At 38.4% G+C, this 18,780-nt stretch overlaps 1 protein-coding gene across 2 annotated transcripts in view; it reads left to right on the top strand.

The window, feature by feature from the left end:
- Positions 1 to 18,780, top strand: part of DOCK2 (dedicator of cytokinesis 2) — a 214,236-nt gene that overhangs the window by 66,018 nt on the left and 129,438 nt on the right. For both annotated transcript variants that reach the window (XM_049829393.1, XM_049829394.1), the window contains exons 26-27: positions 4,143 to 4,291; positions 17,373 to 17,468. In XM_049829393.1, coding sequence (XP_049685350.1) covers positions 4,143 to 4,291; positions 17,373 to 17,468 — 245 coding nt within the window. The remainder of the gene's footprint in view (positions 1 to 4,142; positions 4,292 to 17,372; positions 17,469 to 18,780) is intronic.

Here is an 18,780-nt window from a genome sequence, read left to right as displayed (position 1 = left end):
TTTGGAGGAGGGGGGGCAGTAAGTATGTTTATCCTGGCAGATGTGAAACTTGTGTGTGCATATAAGATTACATCCTCTTTGAGAGTGGTGAAAAGTGGCTGAGATATATAATTTGACATGACTTTGAGCTTTGTTATTACCAGGCCTGTTAGCATAGCAGTTCCTACTGATCTTTTTGAAGTAGAAATATTTTAAGAATGGTATCTACAAGTAAACAGTTGCCAGCTAAATTTCTTACAGGCTGTTGGTTTGGAATTCGTATTCCTATGACATGTGATTGCAGATTAGTTAAAAGTTGTATGTGTTTGTCTAAATATGTCCATCTTCATGTTGTGTTCATTGTAGCTGTTACTGGGTCTATAGCAGAATGTTAGAATAATAGCACCACATCATTATAGAAAGTGGAGTTTGCACACAGCAGGCTTAGAGAAGAGAACTTGTGATGTGACACAAAACGTTGCCATGTGTAGATGTAGATACAACTGCAGACAAATATGTACAGTGACGTTGTATGCAGATGAGCTTTATTGCCTAACATTTGGGTTAGTGTATTGGATCCACAATGCTATAGGAAAGATTGGAGGTTTAGCTTGTGATGAATCATTCCTTCAGCATATCTTGCATGCATTTAGAGAATCAGAAAAGGAAGACTGGGATAAGGCAGAGCGGGTATCAGAAAAGAAAAACTGAGTTTTTGATGTCCCTCAGTGCTTGCTGCATGTGTATTTTCATACAGCTTAAATATACGTGAAGCAATTTTTTTTTAGCTCTCTACAGATGCTGTGCAAGTGCGAAGGACTGAATTGACAAGGAATAGGTTTCTCCCATCTGTCTTTAGAGTCATGGTTTTGATGTCATCTCTTCTGGTATAGGAAAGCTTGATGTTTGAGTCTATGGATGAAAAAAAATGGCAAGTCCTAAAAATGTCATGATTTACTTATAGAGGTATATATGTAGAGATGTATCTTTGCTCCAAACCTTCTGACAGTCTCCATTCATCTAGCAGTCTCCTGTAGATTTCTTGCTGTGTGCTGGTACTTGTTATCAGTAGTCAGCTACTATCTTCTGTTTCTGAGGATTAGCAGCTGGTCATTTGCAGTACCCCCAGCTACTACTATGCTACCATTAATTAGTGATTTTTGCAATAAAGGATCATAGAATAGTTCAAGTTTGAAGGAACCTGAGAATGTGTCCAGTCCAATCTCCCACTCAAAATGGGGTGAGCTGTGAGGTCAGACCAGGTTGCTTTGGACTTACTCGAGTTGGGTCTTGAAAACTTCTAAGGCCAGAGACTGGGCATCCTGTTCATTCTGCTACTTGGCTGTCTTCACGAGGAAGAATTTCTTTGGAATATCCAGTCTGAACTGCTTGTTTCAGTTGAGTCCGGTTTTTTAATTATTTTAAAATCTGTTAAATCATGCCATCTTTCAGTAACAGACTGGAAATCCACTGCAGTCCCATTTTAATTTCTTTCTTGCAACTTCATTAAGCAAGGTCCTTGCATGTACCTCAGCATACATGTACTGACAGCATATGGACTGTATGGAGAAGTTAAAAGGCTGACAAATAACTCTTTCAGCCCAACATTGCAGTGGGAATGAAACAGTAATTGCTGTTCTACAGAAGTGGGTGTTTATACTAGTGGGTTTAGCAGGTGTTTACACTGATACGCTTATGGTCTTTTTCATAATTGTCATGAAGTGGAACTTGATTAGCAATAAATGTTATGTCGAAAGGAAAAAATATCTTAAATTTTTTTGGAGTGGTCAGAACCTTGACGAATGAATACTGAACTGATCATAATGTGAACTGTTTCTCCCCTGAATAACCCTAGAGTGTTGAAGGACAGTTTCCACAGGTTGCAGTGAAAACAGAATTAAAGTTTGTTTTCTAGCTTTTTCAAAAGTAGGTAGGTAATAATCTAATTTAAGACTTGTGCTTATTTGTTGACCGAATGTATCAACTCTTTCCTTATTAAAAAAAAAAAGTACTATCACATCTCGGCAAGTTTTAAAGGTATTGCATACAGTTTTTAACATTCTTTAGTTTTTGGTCAAGAAGCTAATGGCACTGCATTTGTTGCATTTATAATTAGTTATTAGAAGTGTTTCATATGAGCGAATCAAGAAAGAATTTGCTAATTATCAAATTACATCTCAGGTTCGGAAAACTGTGTAATGTTTGATGTCAGCAGCTGGTGACTATGAATCTATCAGTATTGATGACTTTTGGAGGGGAGTTTTTCTCTGTCTTCATAGACACAAATCCACACTGAAGAGCTCTAGGAGTGTTAGTATGCCCTGCTACTATGCTCTACCAAGTGCTTTGGAAGTGCAGCAATTTGGTTTTTGGAACAGAGGGGTAGTTGGTGGCCTGTATTAAGTGCAGAAAGCTGGTCTATGTCCGGAATTGGTCACATAAATGAAATGTAAGCTGTGTGAAATTCCTTTTTATGCTGCTCTTTGAACAGGTCTTGTGTTGGTACATGTTCTTTAACTGCTGTTATACTAGTGAATTAATAATTTAGTCATTGAGTAAGATTTCTCTTGTAGCTTGGAACAAGGGTTAAACAAAATCAGATAAATAGCTTTTTATTCGTGTTCTGGCATTAGCAAGAGTAGAGATACTTTATGAGGGAAGAAATTATGCTGCCCCTTAGATGTGATTAAAAGTTCCTGGCTTTATATGGCTTGGAGATGTTACTTGAAATAAGAATAATCTGTATGGATAGCTGCTGTTGCTTCATCTGCAAAATTCAGAAATTCATAATCTGCTTCCCATTTTTTTCCATTCTTTCTTTCTTACCCTCCTGTCTTCCTGTACTAGCACCTTTATTTTGGGGGGATTCTGAGTCCCTGACTTGTTTTAAATCACATTGGGTACAGTTTCACCACATCTCACACTCCATTTGTTTATTAGTGAGTATGCTGTATGTGCAGGTAAAGGTGTTCTAACTAATTCTTGAAAGAAAAAAATAAAAAGCCACACTTTCATTTTTTGTTTGCAGTAATTAAGAAGTTTTATAGTTTTGTTCTCCCCCCCTCCCCCCCCCCCCAAACCTGTGATATGTGTTATTGATAGAAAATAGTATCCAACTGGCAATATAAATATTTTTCCACAGAGTTAGGACAGACAATTTTAAGCAATAAGAAATCAGTTGAATGGAAATGAGTAAGAACTTCAGCTTGCTCTCTGTAACTAGAATGCTTCTGTAGTTCTACACAAATTTTATTCTGAGGTGGAACCTTTGAAGGTACATTTAGCTCTGTTTTCTTCCCAGGTTATTTTCCTAAATGTAGCAAATCTTTGAAGCATCTGCTCAGTGTTATTCATGCTGTTGTGCTGTACTCTCTTTAATTACATGGCACTCACTGTACAAGTAAGTTGCTACTTAAATCGTTCAGTGGTATGTATCAATTAAATTAGGAAAAAAAAAAATCTACAACTTTTATTCCTAGATAGACATTGCCTTCATTGAAGTTATTTCAGATTTATGTATCTTGTCCTCCTGACACTTCCTATAAAGCAGCTCTGTCTTAAAAAGTCAATATATATGTGAGACTGAGATGTAAATTACTATTTGTGTCAGCTTCCTCAGGTTTAAATAAGGATGAATGTATGCGTAGCTCTCGCTCTCATAGGCTTGATAGGCCTTTCATTAGAGTCTTTTCCTTGTCTGCATTCTTCTATGTGTTCTTAGAAGGTATGTGTCAACACTATGCACATAGAACAATTCTGTTGCTATTTGTGTCTTATTTTCAGAAAGAATAATTTAATAAGTATAGTATTTTTCTTACATTAAACTCCTGTTACTACTTCCACATAGCTTATTTCCAGGTGCTTTGTAAGTGAAGTAAATAATTTGTCCCTAAGTGCCAGGGACAAGCTAAACAGCCTTCAGAATTTAACTGAAACAAATTACTTTCATTGGGAAGTTGTGTTTTTAATATATGAGAAATACTGTTGACTTAAACCTGTGTGATATTTTCGTATCCCTGAGGCATGATTGGAAAAATCAACAAATCCACGTTGGAAGGGACTGTAGCTGTTAAAGCAGATTGTGTTTTACTGTTTGGAAGAGGGCTTATTTGCAAGTAGTATTTAATTTATATATCTTCTTAAGGTAATTTCCTTTCTTTCAGAATGCAGGGACATTCTGCTTCCTGTGATTACAAAAGAGCTGAAGGAATTACTGGAACAGAAGGATGATCAACAGCTCCAGGTCCAAGAGAAGAAGTACTGTGTTGAATTACTCAATAGCATCCTGGAGGTTCTGAGCTGTCAAGACGCTGTAAGTATGATGGTGATGTAGATGGCCCAAGTCTGTAGTAAGCCTGAGCTGATTAGGTAGTAAATTATTGATGCTGGTGAATGTCATCTAAATGTTTAATACAAGTCAGTGGCAAATTGAACTTTTCTCCTATTTTTCATGAACTTAAGTTAAAGAGCAGTTGAGGTATTAAAGGTGAAGTACTGAAATCTATGCTATCTTTTTTTATGTCTCAATTTTGTATTTTTAAATAGTCAGCTGCTGTAAATCACCATAGTATTATTAAAAGCAGTGAGGCTGCTGTGGTTTTTCCTAGCAGAGGTTTAGATACTTCTAGTTTTGACTGGTCAAGTTCAATGGGATACATACTGAAATGAATTAGAATATTATGACACCAAGCTGAGTATCAATGGTATCGATGACACCAAGCTGACAGGCTGACATGCCTGAGGGATGGGATGCCATTCATAGGGACCTGGACAAGCTCAAGAAGTGGGCCCATGAGGTTCAATAAGGCCAAGTGCAAGGTCCTGCACCTCAGCTAGGGAAGCCCCAGTATCAATACAGGCTGGGGAATGAAGGGATTGAGAGCAGCCCTGCAGAGAAGGACTTGGGCTTATTGGTGGATGAAAAGCTGGACGTGAGCTGACAATGTGTGCTCACAGCCCAGAAAGCCAACCGTGTCCCGGGCTGCATCACAAGAAGTGTGGCCAGCAGTTTGAGCGAGGTGATTCTGCCCCTTTACTCTGCCCTGTTGAGACCCCACCTGCAGTACTGCATCCAGCTCTGGGGTCCTCAGCACAGGAAAGACGTGGACCTGTTGGAGCGGGTCCAGAGAAGGGCCACAAAGATGATCAGAGGGATGGAACACCTCTCCTGTGAGGACAGGCTGAGAGAGTTGGGGTTGTTCAGCCTGGAGAAGAGAAGATTCTGGGGAGACCTTAGAGCCGCCTTCCAGTACCTAAAGGGGGCCTATAAGAAAGACAGGGACAGACTTTTTAGTAGGGCCTGTAGTGATAGGACAAGGGGTAATGGTTTTAAACTAAAAGAGAGTAGGTTTAGACTAGATGTAAGGAAGAAGTTTTTTACGATGAGAGTGGTGAAACACTGGAACAGGTTGCTCAGAGAGGTGGTAGATACCCCATCCCTGGAAACATTCAAGGTCAGGTTGGACGGGGCTCTGAGCAACCTGATCGAGTTGAAGACGTCCCTGCTCATTGCAGGGGGGTTGGACTGGAGGACCTTTAAAGGTCCTTCCAACCCAAACTATTCAATGATACTGGGATTATGCTAAGTATTCAGATTAATTGTCAATGTTGATCTCGTTTCTTCTATAAAAACCTTTGTGGTTTCTGAAAGAAACGTTTTTCAGTGTACAAATGTTGTAGCTTATGGTTTCTGGTTTCAGCAATGTCTGTGCAAAACAGATTACTCTTTACTATACTTCATTTTTAGTCTGTAGTTTCATTCTCAGGCCTCTGAATTTTTGTTGCACTGTAAAAATTGTCATTTGGGTGGTTGCTTTTCTCATTTGAGAGAGTATTGAATCAACTTTTTACTCCCTCACTTTTTAATGAGCACTAGGTTATTTGATGAAGTTTCACAATAATTTGAGGAATTTATTCTGAGAAATCCTCATAATTAATTATATTAGGGAAGTTGTAATTTCTGATATGAATATGTGCTGATTTCTCCTGAGCTGTAGTTTTCTGGTAAGTGCATTCAAACTTTGCAGGCTTTGGATAAAAGCAAGCTGTCATTTTAGTTGTTTTTCACTATGGATCCTTGGATCATTTTCTAGTAATGAAATCATTACAGCAATTTGCATAAATATCTCTGTGTTTGAAACTGAAGGGCTTGTCTGTTTGCACGGGGCAATCTTTTCATGTGCATTATGAGCTATTTTCCGCGGTTTTTTAGATATAAGCACTTCAGGAGGGATTGATACAAGGTGATACGTAAGAGATATTGGAATATTTGGATTTCCAGTGGAATTTATAAAAGAAATGGTGAAAGCATGATAGGGCAAAGAGTGAAGTTGTAAGTCTATAGGGCTATAATGTAAAGTAATCCAGTTTCATTTCTGCATATTTTAAAAGATGAAAGAGTTGTAAACCAAGATGGATTAATACTTTCTGCATGTATAACACGTAAATTTTTATTTTCAAACTTAACAGTTGCTGTCCATAGTTAACAGTAGCTCACATGTCAAAGTTTTGTTAGTGCCTACTGAAAATAAGGGTTTGTAGCTCATGTTTGCATGAGTGACTACATTGCTATATGCAGAACAGCATGAAGAAGTTGAATACTTGTTGCTTGGTATGCATATATGTAGCCCCATGCAGTTTGAAGACTATTTTGTAGATTCTAACCTGTCCAGTTTCCAAGAGTAGGAACTGATATATCCAGAATGATGTAGAAATGCAATGGGCTATTTTACAGAGAAGAAATATTTGAAAATTTAGGTTTTTTTAAGAGGCATCCCATTTTATTTATTTCTCAAATTACTGTTTCTAAAGAAAACCTGGGTCTTATTCATATATTAAGTGTGACTTGGCATAAAACCAGTTACTAAGTAGAATTCTTGCTAATAAATATTTTTGTTCATTTTTGGAAATGCTTGTCAGTCTCTGTCTTGCGGGGAAAAAACCCTAACATTTTAGAGTGTAGATTTTTCTTTTTTTTTTTTATTCCTCAATATTAGTAAAAACATAAAGCTTGAGGGCTAGAAGATGACCTATATCTGAACTGATACATCTCCTATAGAAATGTCTGTAGAAATAAGGTGTTGATGAAGTGCAAAGGTGATTGAAGAAAAGCCAGTGTTTGTTTCAGTAAATTTCATGCTTGAGAGGTTTGTAACTGCTGGTTTTAGACAGTTCTGTGAATGCGTTAATGTACATATGGCTCAAGGACTGAAGAAAAAAATAAACAAATACTTTAGATTTCATTTGGGAACATTTTAGTTGAAAACTGCTTCGTTAGTGTGATGTTGCTGAGAGCTTTTGAAAAGCTCTTAAATTTTTTTTTCCTTCAGGTATTCTCTCTTGATATTAGGCAAATGCTTAGCTGTATTTAAAAATCAAATGCATTTTATCATTGAGGAGAATGTTATCTTTAATAATGGTATTTTTGGGCTGTTTTTTTTCCCACCAAATCAGTATGATGTGTATGTTTAATCACAGCTGGAGACCAGAGGTTTAATAGGTAGTTGCACTCTTCGTGTGTTTGGACTTCAGTCTTTTAACAATCCAATTAAAATTGTGTAATTTGTATAGAATTTTGTTGTTTAAAAGCATGTAGTGCATTCTGTGCTTTTACTCCTATTGAAGGAGGTAGCCAGGCAAACCTTTTTGCCTTATGACAAACAATGGCTTTTTAGGCAACACGTAACCCACTATGTCATGAAAACTGCTGGGAATTTAAAACACATGCATTTAGAAAAACCAAACACATTCACATTTGTTTAAAACAAGTGGCATTTTTTCAGTAGCTTCTTTTGAGGAAGGTAATCTGTAAACTGGAGGTTCTCTGTGAGAACTTTGGGTGGCAGTTATCTACAGATTGCATTTGCAAGACATACTGATCAATTTCTTAAGTAAGGAGAAAAGTCCCTTGGAGTAGGTTTAAATCCAGTAGTGGTATCAGCATGTGACTACCCCTCTGGAGGCATCATATTCATGAGTATAAGAAACATTGTAGAATATTTGGGATGTAAACAAAAGAACCAGAGACTTCTGTTGAGAAAAATATGTATCCTGGCATGCCTTCTGGCAATACAATTGCTTATCAGAGACAGTATGGTTGTTAGAATATATTAAGGTATATGTCATTAAATGTAAGACTGTTTTTTTAACTACAACAGCAAATGCATGACTATCACTAGTAGCTTCTTCTTTCCTTGACAGAGAATCCATGGGTAAATTATTTTAGTTGTGCTAAACACTGGTCCTGCTTTAGTACTAAAAATCTGCTTTTGAGATGACTTACCTGAAGGAGAAAAAAAAGACCAAATGAAGGTAACACCTTCAATACAGCAATATCTAAGGCATCAGACAGTAATTTTTCTTTAAGAGACAGTGCAGATTTCTGGAGTGTAACATAGATGTTTAATTTCCAGCTAAAGTGAAAAATCTTGTTTCAAGGATATACAGTTTTAACTTGCAATGGGAAATACTTCATATCCCATACTCGTACAGGCAAATGGAAAAGGTTCACTATATGGCCAGGTTATGATGACAGTAGTATTTAAGTAGGCTCCTTCAGAATGCCTTTATTTAGTGTGAGCTGGATATAGACAATTGTTTTGGTAATTAACCAAATTATTTCTTACGGGACTGCACTTGAACCTTAAGATTAATGCAATTTTCTATTGAACAATTTATTTCCTGTATCTCTCAGCATCTTTCCAAGAAAATGGATGATTTGACCTGCTGGAGAAGAAAACTTCAGGCATTAGTGGCAGACTCACTTTACAGTATTAACTGTAAGCTTAACTCTGTCTTGAAAACACCAGAATCATGTCCATATTTCTTCTGTTTTTCCAACTCAATAGAGAAATCCAGTTTTGGATTAGAATTTAAAACTTTTTGTAAACTTAACTTTGATATTTTTGCATTGGCTTTATTCTGTGAAAATCACCAGAAGTAGAATATACACAAAGGACAGAAAAGAAGCAGCAGTAGTTGTTCTGTGTTTTGTGTGGTCAAAATTTATATTGTGAGGTGATCTTTGAAGTTGTTACAGAATTTTTGAAGAATATATTTTCTTTATCAAAAAAAAGAAGATATTGTGATATCAGCTCTGCTCTACTGTTTTGCCCTACCTTGTTTAGCGAGCAGGAACATGTGAATCATCAGATCCTTCTTCTCTTCAGCTGCTGTGTAGCTGTGGGGTTTTGCAGGTAGCAAGTACATTGTTAAGAACTCTGGTTTATGTTAAGGACTTTACGAATAGGCAGTCATTGTTTGGCATCTGGGTGAGATGCTTGTGTTTGATTTTAAATTGCCTCCACAGCAAACAACTTTTGCACATAGATAACATTGAATGGTGTCTAAAATTAGCTTTGTAGTTTAAGACTCTGTGCTTTTAGCACCTGTGAAATACAGTTAAAGCTTAGAACTGCAAGTAATTTGTTCACAAAGGTTGTGGTGAAATCCCTAGCTTTTTGTTTCTGTTTCAATTGAAAACGTTTCCCTTTTTCCCCCTTTACAACAGCTTTGATGCATGCAATCTGACAGTCCATCATAAGATGACTTTGTCTCTAATCTGACATATATCCTATAGTTTAATATTTACTGTACCAGAACAAGTTTTTATTTATAGTGCTTACATGATTAAATGTAATAGTAAACTCTTTCTTTTGGAATCTAAAATAAAATCGCGCTTGAGACTACAAGTGGAAGTGAGATGTATAATATTTTCCTGTTCTGTGCATAAAGTCAGTAATTGGCAGCAGCTGCATTTTAAGCTGTTGATTATATTAGCAAAGAAATCTGGAAGCATTTCAGAGTTGTATGGAAATTTGTAAAGCATTTGCCTAACTTATGGTAGATCTTATGACTTTAGCAAAAGAGAATTTCGAAGGAATTTAGTAAGGGAACCTGCATGTTCTTTTAGGGCCAGTTACCTTAAGTTCTTCTGCAGACAATTTTCCATCAGAACAATGTATGATTATGAGCTATGCCATTTAAAAAAAAACCCAAACTTTATCCTCTTATGTGCGCTCTTTTTTTGTGTCAGAGGGGGAGCACAAAGTTGGAGAACTGGATGCATAAGAGAGTGAGTATCCTGGATCTGGTTGGTATAGAGTTAATTTTCTTCATGGCAGCCCAAATGGTGCTGTGGTTTAAATTTTTGACAACATGGTGTTGATAACACACCAGTGAAAATTTTAGTTATTGCTGAGCAGTGCTTGCACGGTGTCAAGGCTTTCTCTGTTTCCCATGCCAAGAAGCAGGCTAGAGTTTGGCAAGAGTTTGGGAGGGTACACAGCTGGGACAGCTGAAATTACTTGACTGGAGAAGTATCTCCAAGGGGCTATGTCAAGTACAGGTTGTGTAATATTATAATTCTGAAGGAGCCATTCAGTTAGTCCATGTTTGTCATTGTCAAATGAGCACTCTGTCATATTCTGAAGTGCATGGTTGACTCCAAGACAACAGAATTACTCTCATTTTTGTCCCAACGCTGTAGAAATTTAAACAGAACGTGAAAGCTAAGTCAAACACTAACTGCTATTACTCAGCACAGGTATTTTTAAAGAGTGAAATTACGTTTGGTTTGGATTTTCTGTTAAGTAATTTATGTGTACCAACGTGTGCCATCCATCCCATCAATGAATCTGAAGGCATCCGAGTTCTGTGAGAGAACTTCCTACTGCTGACCTGCATACCGTATATGGGCTTTGATTGTTTCATGCCTTGGTGTCATGTTTTAACCCCAGCCAGCAACTAAGCACCACGCAGCCTCTCACTCCCCCTGCTCCCCCCGGTGGGATGGGGGAGAAAATCGGGAAAAGTAGTAAAACTTGTGGGTTGGGATAAGAACAGTTTAAGAGAACAGAAAAGAAGAAACTAATAATGATAATGATAACACTAATAAAAGGACAACAGTAATAATAAAAGGATTGGAATGTACGAATGATGCACAGTGCAGTTGTTCACCACCTGCCGATCGATGTCCAGTTAGTCCCCGAGTGGTGATCCCCCTGCCAGTTTCTATGCTAGATGTGACGTCCTATGGTATGGAACGTGGGTGACGACCCATGGCCACTTTGGGTCAGCTGTCCTGGCTGTGTGCTGTGCCAACATCTTGTGCCCCTCCAGCTTTCTCGCTGGCTGGCCATGGGAAGCTGAAAAATCCTTGACTTTAGACTAAACATTACTTAGCAATAACTGCAAACATCAGTGTTATCAACATTCTTTGCATACTGAACTCAAAACACAGCACTGTACCAGCTACTATGAAGACAATTAACTTTATCCCAGCTGAAACCAGGACACTTAGTCACCTAGGTCACCTTTATTGATGAAGACAAGCATACATTTTGATTACCATAATCCGTGAAATGGAATAATACAATTAATGTTTTTCAAGGGAGCATTTATATATGGTACAAGTTGCTAATTTAGCTTCTGAAAAGTCTTAGCTTACCCAAATGGACTGCAGCCAAATGGTGGGTTTTCCAGGTTTCACTAAAAAACACAGGTCATCCTTGTGAAGTGAAATATGATCTAAGAAAATGCATGTTACAGTGGGTTGCTAGACTGTCTTCTGGAGCTAGAAACTGTTACTTAAAAGCTGAAATCTTGTGTATAGGCAATGTGTGAAAACACTATTTTTGTTAAATTAGCTATGTCAGTATTTAATACCTAATTATTTCTTAGATTATCAAGAAGAAAGGTAGTCTCAGTTTCATAAAGAAACCATTTTAATTCATTCGCTGGCATTTTTCTAAAAATTCAAAGGCTTAGCATAAAGTAACCTTTGTATGCTTGAGCATGTCACAATTTTTCCACTAAAGGTGTGTTATAGGCTACTTGTGAATTCAGAATAGAGCTCATCTTTAATAATAGAGTCATGGAAAATTGTTAAAACCATTATGTAATGTTCTAAACCATTACTAATAGCGGTATATAGCACGTACTGAAATGTGGGAGGAAGTGAAGTTAGGTTATAAGAGCGCTCAGCTTTGAATTGAAAAAAGAAAAAAAAAAAAGGCAAACTAATGAACAAGTGACTCTCCTGTGCCCAAGGAAAGTGTCTGAAGTGCTACTATGTAGTTTACAATTTTTGGCTGTTGGGTATTTTTAATTATAGTGGTAATCAATATTATAAGAACAGATATGATTAATGAATATATCTTGAATTGTAACAGAGGCCAAATCATAGAACATTTCTGCAGCACTGCAGATAATTCCAGCTGAGATGCCAGTTTTTATCTCTAGGTTTGTTATCATAGCTGCATGGACAGAGTTCTAACCAGAAAGCTATTTAAGTGTTGCAGTTCTTGCAGTGAGACCTAGTATCTTTCCTGGGTAAAAAGGAAGTACACTCTGCAAACTACATGCTGTGACTTTTAGTGCTTTAGAGACTATTGTCAGAAGGTAGCTAGTGTTATAGCAGGTAGCTTTGCATACCTGCAAATGAATATTAAGAAATGTCAGGGAAAAAAAAATCTCTATACCATGTTGACTTTGTTTAATGTGGCTGCCTCATTAATGGTGCTTTTTTGCCTTGGCTGTGTAGGATGTTTTGGTAATATCTGCATTAGCAAAGAATGTGGCACAGTGTCACATGTGGTTCGTTGTTGGGTGCCTGACGAATCTGTTGTACATGGCTTGGGAGTTTACACTGAGTAAGATATGGTCTGATACTGTGGTTCAAACCTCTCCATTATTCCTATGGCTCAGATTTCTGAAGGCAGGCAGTTTAGAAACATGCTGGGGGACCTTACGTTGTTATGACCCAAACATTGGTCAAGAACCTAATATCTTCATTTCTAGCACTGTCAAGGAGCTTCTAGTTTATCTGGAGTTAATCTAGTTTGTGTGCAACAAAACCACTCGGACACAGTACATGGTAAATGGACGTGATCAAGGGATTTGCCTCAAAATTGTTCTGAACCAAAATGCTGATATAGGCGTAGCCATATAACTTTAAGGGGCTTGATTTATGCTTAAGATAAAGGTATACATAATTACTGTATTTAATTTTTGTAGTTATTGAGAGGAAGTTATACAAATACTGCAGTTTACCAATTTGATGTTTGTATTTTCCAACTGGTCTAAATAAGAAATGAAAAATTCAGGGGCAGGGTGTATAATTGTATAAATGTGTTGTACTCTGTGTTGCTTCACCTTTCCTCTACTGCCCTGTTAACTGGTAGCTTGGTAAAATTACATATTTTATGGTAGGTGGCTTGCCATAGGTCCTCTGCTGTCCTAGGATGCATTCTTCCATCAGTCAAGAATGCTTGTTAGAACCAAAATGCTAAATTTTGATTGGTACCCCAATGCACAAGGGTAACAAAAGTTCTACACTTAAAAGCAAGCCTTGAAATTAATTAATAACTGCAATACTCTGGAATAAGAGATGGCAAACTGCTTTTGGACAGAAGTGCACAATCATAAAATATATTGCTATAGTCCATGTTCAAGAAGAATATACAAAGAAGGTTTGAAAACAAAACAGAAAACCTGTGTAGATCTCTGTAAATAAAACAACATTCGTCAAGACTGTACTCTGAAGATGTATCAAAAACTTACCTAGAGTGTAGTTTATTTAAAGCTAATTATTTCCTGAAAGTCACATTGGACATTACAGTAATGCTAGTGAATATGCAAAGCATTCAATTTCAAGGAACAAATAGGATGCCTTTCACAGAAACAGAAAATCCTGATGAAAAAAGCAATCATCTGTAGCAGGCAGGTGGTTTTCACTGTAAGGCTACCAAACAGTTCCATGTCTGTGTACTCAATATTGCTGTTTCCTCCATTTTTTCACTGTGTAATCTCTGTTTCTTAAGTAGACAATGTCTAAACTCCAATAAAGACAATACTTGACTGGAATATTATTTTTTTTTCAGTAGTTTTCACAAGTGTTTGCAGTAGAAGAGTAGGGTTTGAAAATGTGTTGCATTTTAGGTCCTGAAGGCAGTGGCTGAGAGAGAGCTCTTCTGTATGTTTTCTATTCCAAGAAATTATGCTATTTCAAGCACCTTGGTGGCATTTTTCTTTCCTATGGTTGGCTCATCTTTTTTGACATCCTTTGTCCCCTCTTCCTCACACTGTCAACATCTGTGCTTGTTTTCCCTTTTATGGCTTCTTTCAAGATGCCATCCCTCTCTGTATTTTTTTCCTATTACGCTCTGCCCTTTGTTCTCAGTTTCAAGCAGGGTGCAGTAACTATTTTATCGTATGGTAAAACAGTAGTGAAGAAACTGTGATTCAGTTAAATGCATCGGTATTGCATTAGTACAGTCTTGGAAAGAGAAATCCTTGAGATGGTAAGAGTGGCTTGTGTAGCTTGTTAGTTCAATAAAATTTATACTGATCTACAAAGAATATTTCAAATGATGTCTTGCTTTCTAGCTGTATAATAGAACACCCTAAAAGTGTAAAGCTTGTGAAGATACTTTGGTGCCACGGGCTGCCACTGTTCAACAATCCAGTGGCAAGGCTAGATTTTTCTTTTCCTATTGTGAGGTCAACTGTGCCGGTACACTCATTAGGAGGACTAAGATATGCTGCTGCTGCAATGTAGAGTCCAAAAGATTCTGATGGTTTCTCTTTGAATGAAAAGTGTCTTTCTGATCACAACTTTGCATAAGTCTGAAGAATTTGCTTTGCTGTGTGACAAAGCACGGTTATGTTTTACTGGAAGAAAGTGCAATTTCCTCCCAGAGGTTTTTCAGGTGATTTAAAAAAAAGAAGAGAAGGAAAAAATAAAGGCAAGAAGAGTATTTGGTTAATTATTAGAGTTGATATGGGGAGAGATGCACTGTAGGTTTTTATTTTTAATTTCACTGTTATTTCCATTGCATTTAAAATACAAAGAGCCAATGCACTGTATGGTTTTTGTATTATATGATTGGCATAAGCCTTAAAACTCACAGTATGAATATTGGGAAGTGGAGAAGATGGAAGAGAAAGCAGCTTTGTGAAAGCACTCAACAATGTGTCTTCTGTGCAGCAACTGTCAGGTGTAGTCTTTTTATAAATATGGGACTGTACCAGAGAAATTGAAATTAAAAAAATAAAACACCAACCACAAACAAATTATTCTGTGAATACATTGTTCATTATAGAATATAGTAACTTGAAATGCTGTGACAGGTGAGAAGATCATTTAAGCTTGCATGTGTCATAGTTAAAGGACACAATAGTTAAATAAATGGCTAGATATGAGGAAGGTCTCTGTTGCAAGGGATGTGTATTGGTTTTGTTTGGCAAGGTTTTGGTAGCGGGGGGGGTTTACAGGGGTGGCTTCTGTAAGAAACTGCTGGAAGGTTCCCCTGTGTTCGAGAGAGAGCGAGCCCATATTAGCCGGCTCTGAGACGGACCCGCCGCCGGCCAAGGCCGAGCCAATCAGTGATAGTGGTAACGCCTCTGTGATAACATTTTTAAGAAGGAAAAAAGTTGGGACGGAGAGAAACTGCCGCCGGAGTGAGGAGTGAGAACATGTAAGAGAAACAAGCCTGCGGACACCAAGGTCAGTGAAGAAGGTGGGGGAGGAGATGCTCCAGGCGTCGGAGCGAAGATTCCCCTCCAGCCCGTGGTGAAGACCCTGGTGAGGCAGGCTGTCCCCCTGCAGTCCAGGGAGGTCCACGGTGGAGCAGATCTCCACCTGTAGCCCGTGGAGGACCCCACGTCGGAGCAGGTGGGTTCCCGAAGGAGGCTGTGACCCCGTGGGAACCCCGCGCTGGAGCAGGCTCCTGGCAGGATCTGCGGATCTGTGGAGAGAGGAGCCCACGGAGCAGGCTTTCTGGCAGGACTTGTGACCCCGTGGGGGACCCGCGCTGGAGCAGTGTGCTCCTGAAGGACTGCACACCGTGGAATGGACCCATGCTGGAGCAGTTCGTGAAGAACTGCAGCCCATGGGAATGGCCCACGTTGGAGGAGTTCGTGGAGGACTGTCTCCCGTGGGTGGGACCCCACGCTGGAGCAGGGGAAGAGTGTGATCAGCCCTCGTCCTGAGGAGGTGAAGCGGCAGAAAATAACGTGTGATGACCATAAACCCCATCCCTGTCCCCCTGTGCCGCTGGGGGGGCTTGGTGGTGAAATCCGGGAGGGTAGTTGTGCCCGGGAAGAACGGAGGGGTGGTGGGAAGGTGTTCTGAGATTTCATTTTACTTCTCATTACCTTGCTCTGGTTGATTTGTAATAAATTGAGTATGTTTTGCAAATTGAGTCTGTTTTGCCCGTGACGGTAATAGTGAATGATCTCTCCTGTCCTTATCTCGACCCGCGAGCCTTTTGTTATATTTTCTCTCCCCTATCCAGCCGAGGATGGGGGAGTGATAAAACGGCTTTGGTGGGCACCTGGTGTTCAGCCAGGGTTAACCCATCACAGGATGCTAGCCTGATCCACATTAATCAAAATGGGATAAAGAAAGGCGACAATGTTGGATGTCTCAGAGGAAAAACAGTCAGAAGCAGTTTCGCCTGGGGTGGTATTGGAGCTCAGCCATGTAAAATTTTGTTAAGAAATCACGACAGGTTCTGTGATTGTGGTGTTCTTTCCATACTATGTGCGATGTTAGAGGTGCCTTGTTTGATGTAAGCTTTTTTTTCTAATAGAAATTTGTTTAGAGTTTTTCTTTCTTTGATTGTTGCATGCTCGTTTCCAAAGTTGTCTAGTGATCCGAGTAAGGTCAGTGAAATTGGTGAGTATAAGGTTATACCACTTTACTCAGTGTTTTAAAATAAATTGTTAAATGTCCTTTTGCAGGCAACATGCCAGAGGTACTTACCATTTGATGTGAGTTGGTCAATATTTGCCATTGGGCTGCAAAGACCACTCAAAACTTGGTGCTGACAGGTGGTGGGTCTCTAGCGTAGTCTCAGTCAGACAGATTGACCGGTACTTTGGCAATGGGGCCAAAGGGCAGACCATCTCCAGTTTGTGCCCTCACAGAGCTGCTAAGTGACATGAAGATAACTTTCTCCTTTAATAACTATATACTATGTGACTGCAAGCTAAGAACATTACTGAGCTCCGGACTACCCTGAGGACCATTGACAGATGTGGAGAACTATGGTACAATTTGCCTCATTTATCTGTTACCACAGTGTTGCTATTAAGTTATAGGCTACTCAGTTACTGGGAAAACACAAGTCCCTTGAGTGAGGGATGGGAAGTGACTGTTTGAAACAACAGTTATGGGATAGCTAGGGGTAAAATTGGACTGTGCCACTTGAAAGGAGTATTCCACTGAAATTGCTGGAACTAAGGAGCAGTGTGAACAAGAATTAGTGTTGTTTTTTCAATAGGGTGGTTGTATTATACAACTTGAACTGTCAGCACAGAAATAATTGGTTTCTTCTTTCTTTTACAAGACATATGGATTTAATACCAAAAGTGTTTTTTTTCTTTTACAGGCCTCAACTTATCACCATATTCAAGAAATAATGGTACAGTTATTACGCACAGTGAACAGAACAGTTATTACAATGGGAAGAGATGATCCCTTAATTGTGAGTAATATTTTAATGTATTTTTAATGCTTTGAAAGTAATTTTATAGTTATCCTGAAAAAATGCAAACACAGTGGTTTTGGAGTACTTGTTTGTGGACTTTTTTAGTTGTAAAATAAAAGGTCTAGAGCTTAACTCTTTTTTCATTCAATGGTGCCACTGTAGTGTCTTTTGAAGTGTAGTTGAATACTGCAAGATTTATGCATTCTTTAAAAAAATCAGACACTATCTCTGAAGTTAATTGCTGTTTGCAAAAAGAAGAATGTTTTACAAACCTGCATGAAAGGCACACTTTAACACATTGAAAATAGTGTTTCTGCTAATCTAAAGTGGAAGTGTCTGAGTAAAACTAAAAAAAATCTATTCTGAATAGCTTATATAAATAATTGCTAGATGGTCTGTTTCTTCCTGTTTTTCCACATGCTTTACTTTTTTGGTGGGTTAGAGTTGCAGTGGAACAGCTGCCGTTCCTGGCTCTGGTTCTGGAAGGGAAAGATGATGCCCTAGGTGCACAGGGAAAGTACCTGGGGATGTGCTGGCACAGAGCACTCACCTGAGATTTTTGTGGAGAATCCATGCTTTGAGAGTTATATTCAAGGACATATTCTGCAATTTATTCAGATTTAAGTAGATATCTCATGAGTAATCCTCTTGATTTAGACTATTTGTGAGAATACAAGCCAGTTGTGTTCAGAGGCAATTATGGGACTTGCCCTTCAGACTGTGTACTTAAGAGAAGGTGTATATTAATTGTTAGTCATCAGGGATTTATATTAGTCTACAAAATCATGAGCAGCATTTACTTGAACGTTTTGGCCACAAGAGGTACACTGCGTGTCTTTCAAAATGTGCTTTGTTTCCTTGTTCATATCTGCTGGAAAACCAAAATAACAGGTTTAGGTCATTGCCAGTCAAAGCATGTGTGTCCACTAATGATTAGTCTCCTAATAATTGAGTTCTTCAGAGGAGACATTTGCCACTGTTTTTTTCAAAATACCTGGTGGTAGATCTGCAAGTTTCAGAAATCATATCATTAACTGTTCATCAGAACTCCAGTCTGTTATTCTGTGTGTAACCCTCTGCCATGTATGCATGGTCATAACAGGAGGAGGCTTTGAACGATGACCCAGTGAACCTTTCAGTTCTCTACACTGTTTCAAAATTTTTTTCTACTTGCAAAGAAAGCATCATATGAGTGTCATGGATGTTGTAATCAATCTATAAGAAGTATTTCTGGATACTGTTAAACTGTAAATGAAGAAGAAAAATGAAGCTCTAGTAATCCTGCAAAAAAAATGTCAGACATTAGGAA

This window comes from Accipiter gentilis, chromosome 26 (genome assembly GCF_929443795.1).
Source record: "Accipiter gentilis chromosome 26, bAccGen1.1, whole genome shotgun sequence".
In the NCBI taxonomy this organism is placed as follows: domain Eukaryota; kingdom Metazoa; phylum Chordata; class Aves; order Accipitriformes; family Accipitridae; genus Astur; species Astur gentilis.
This window is presented reverse-complemented; position numbering and strand designations above follow the sequence as displayed.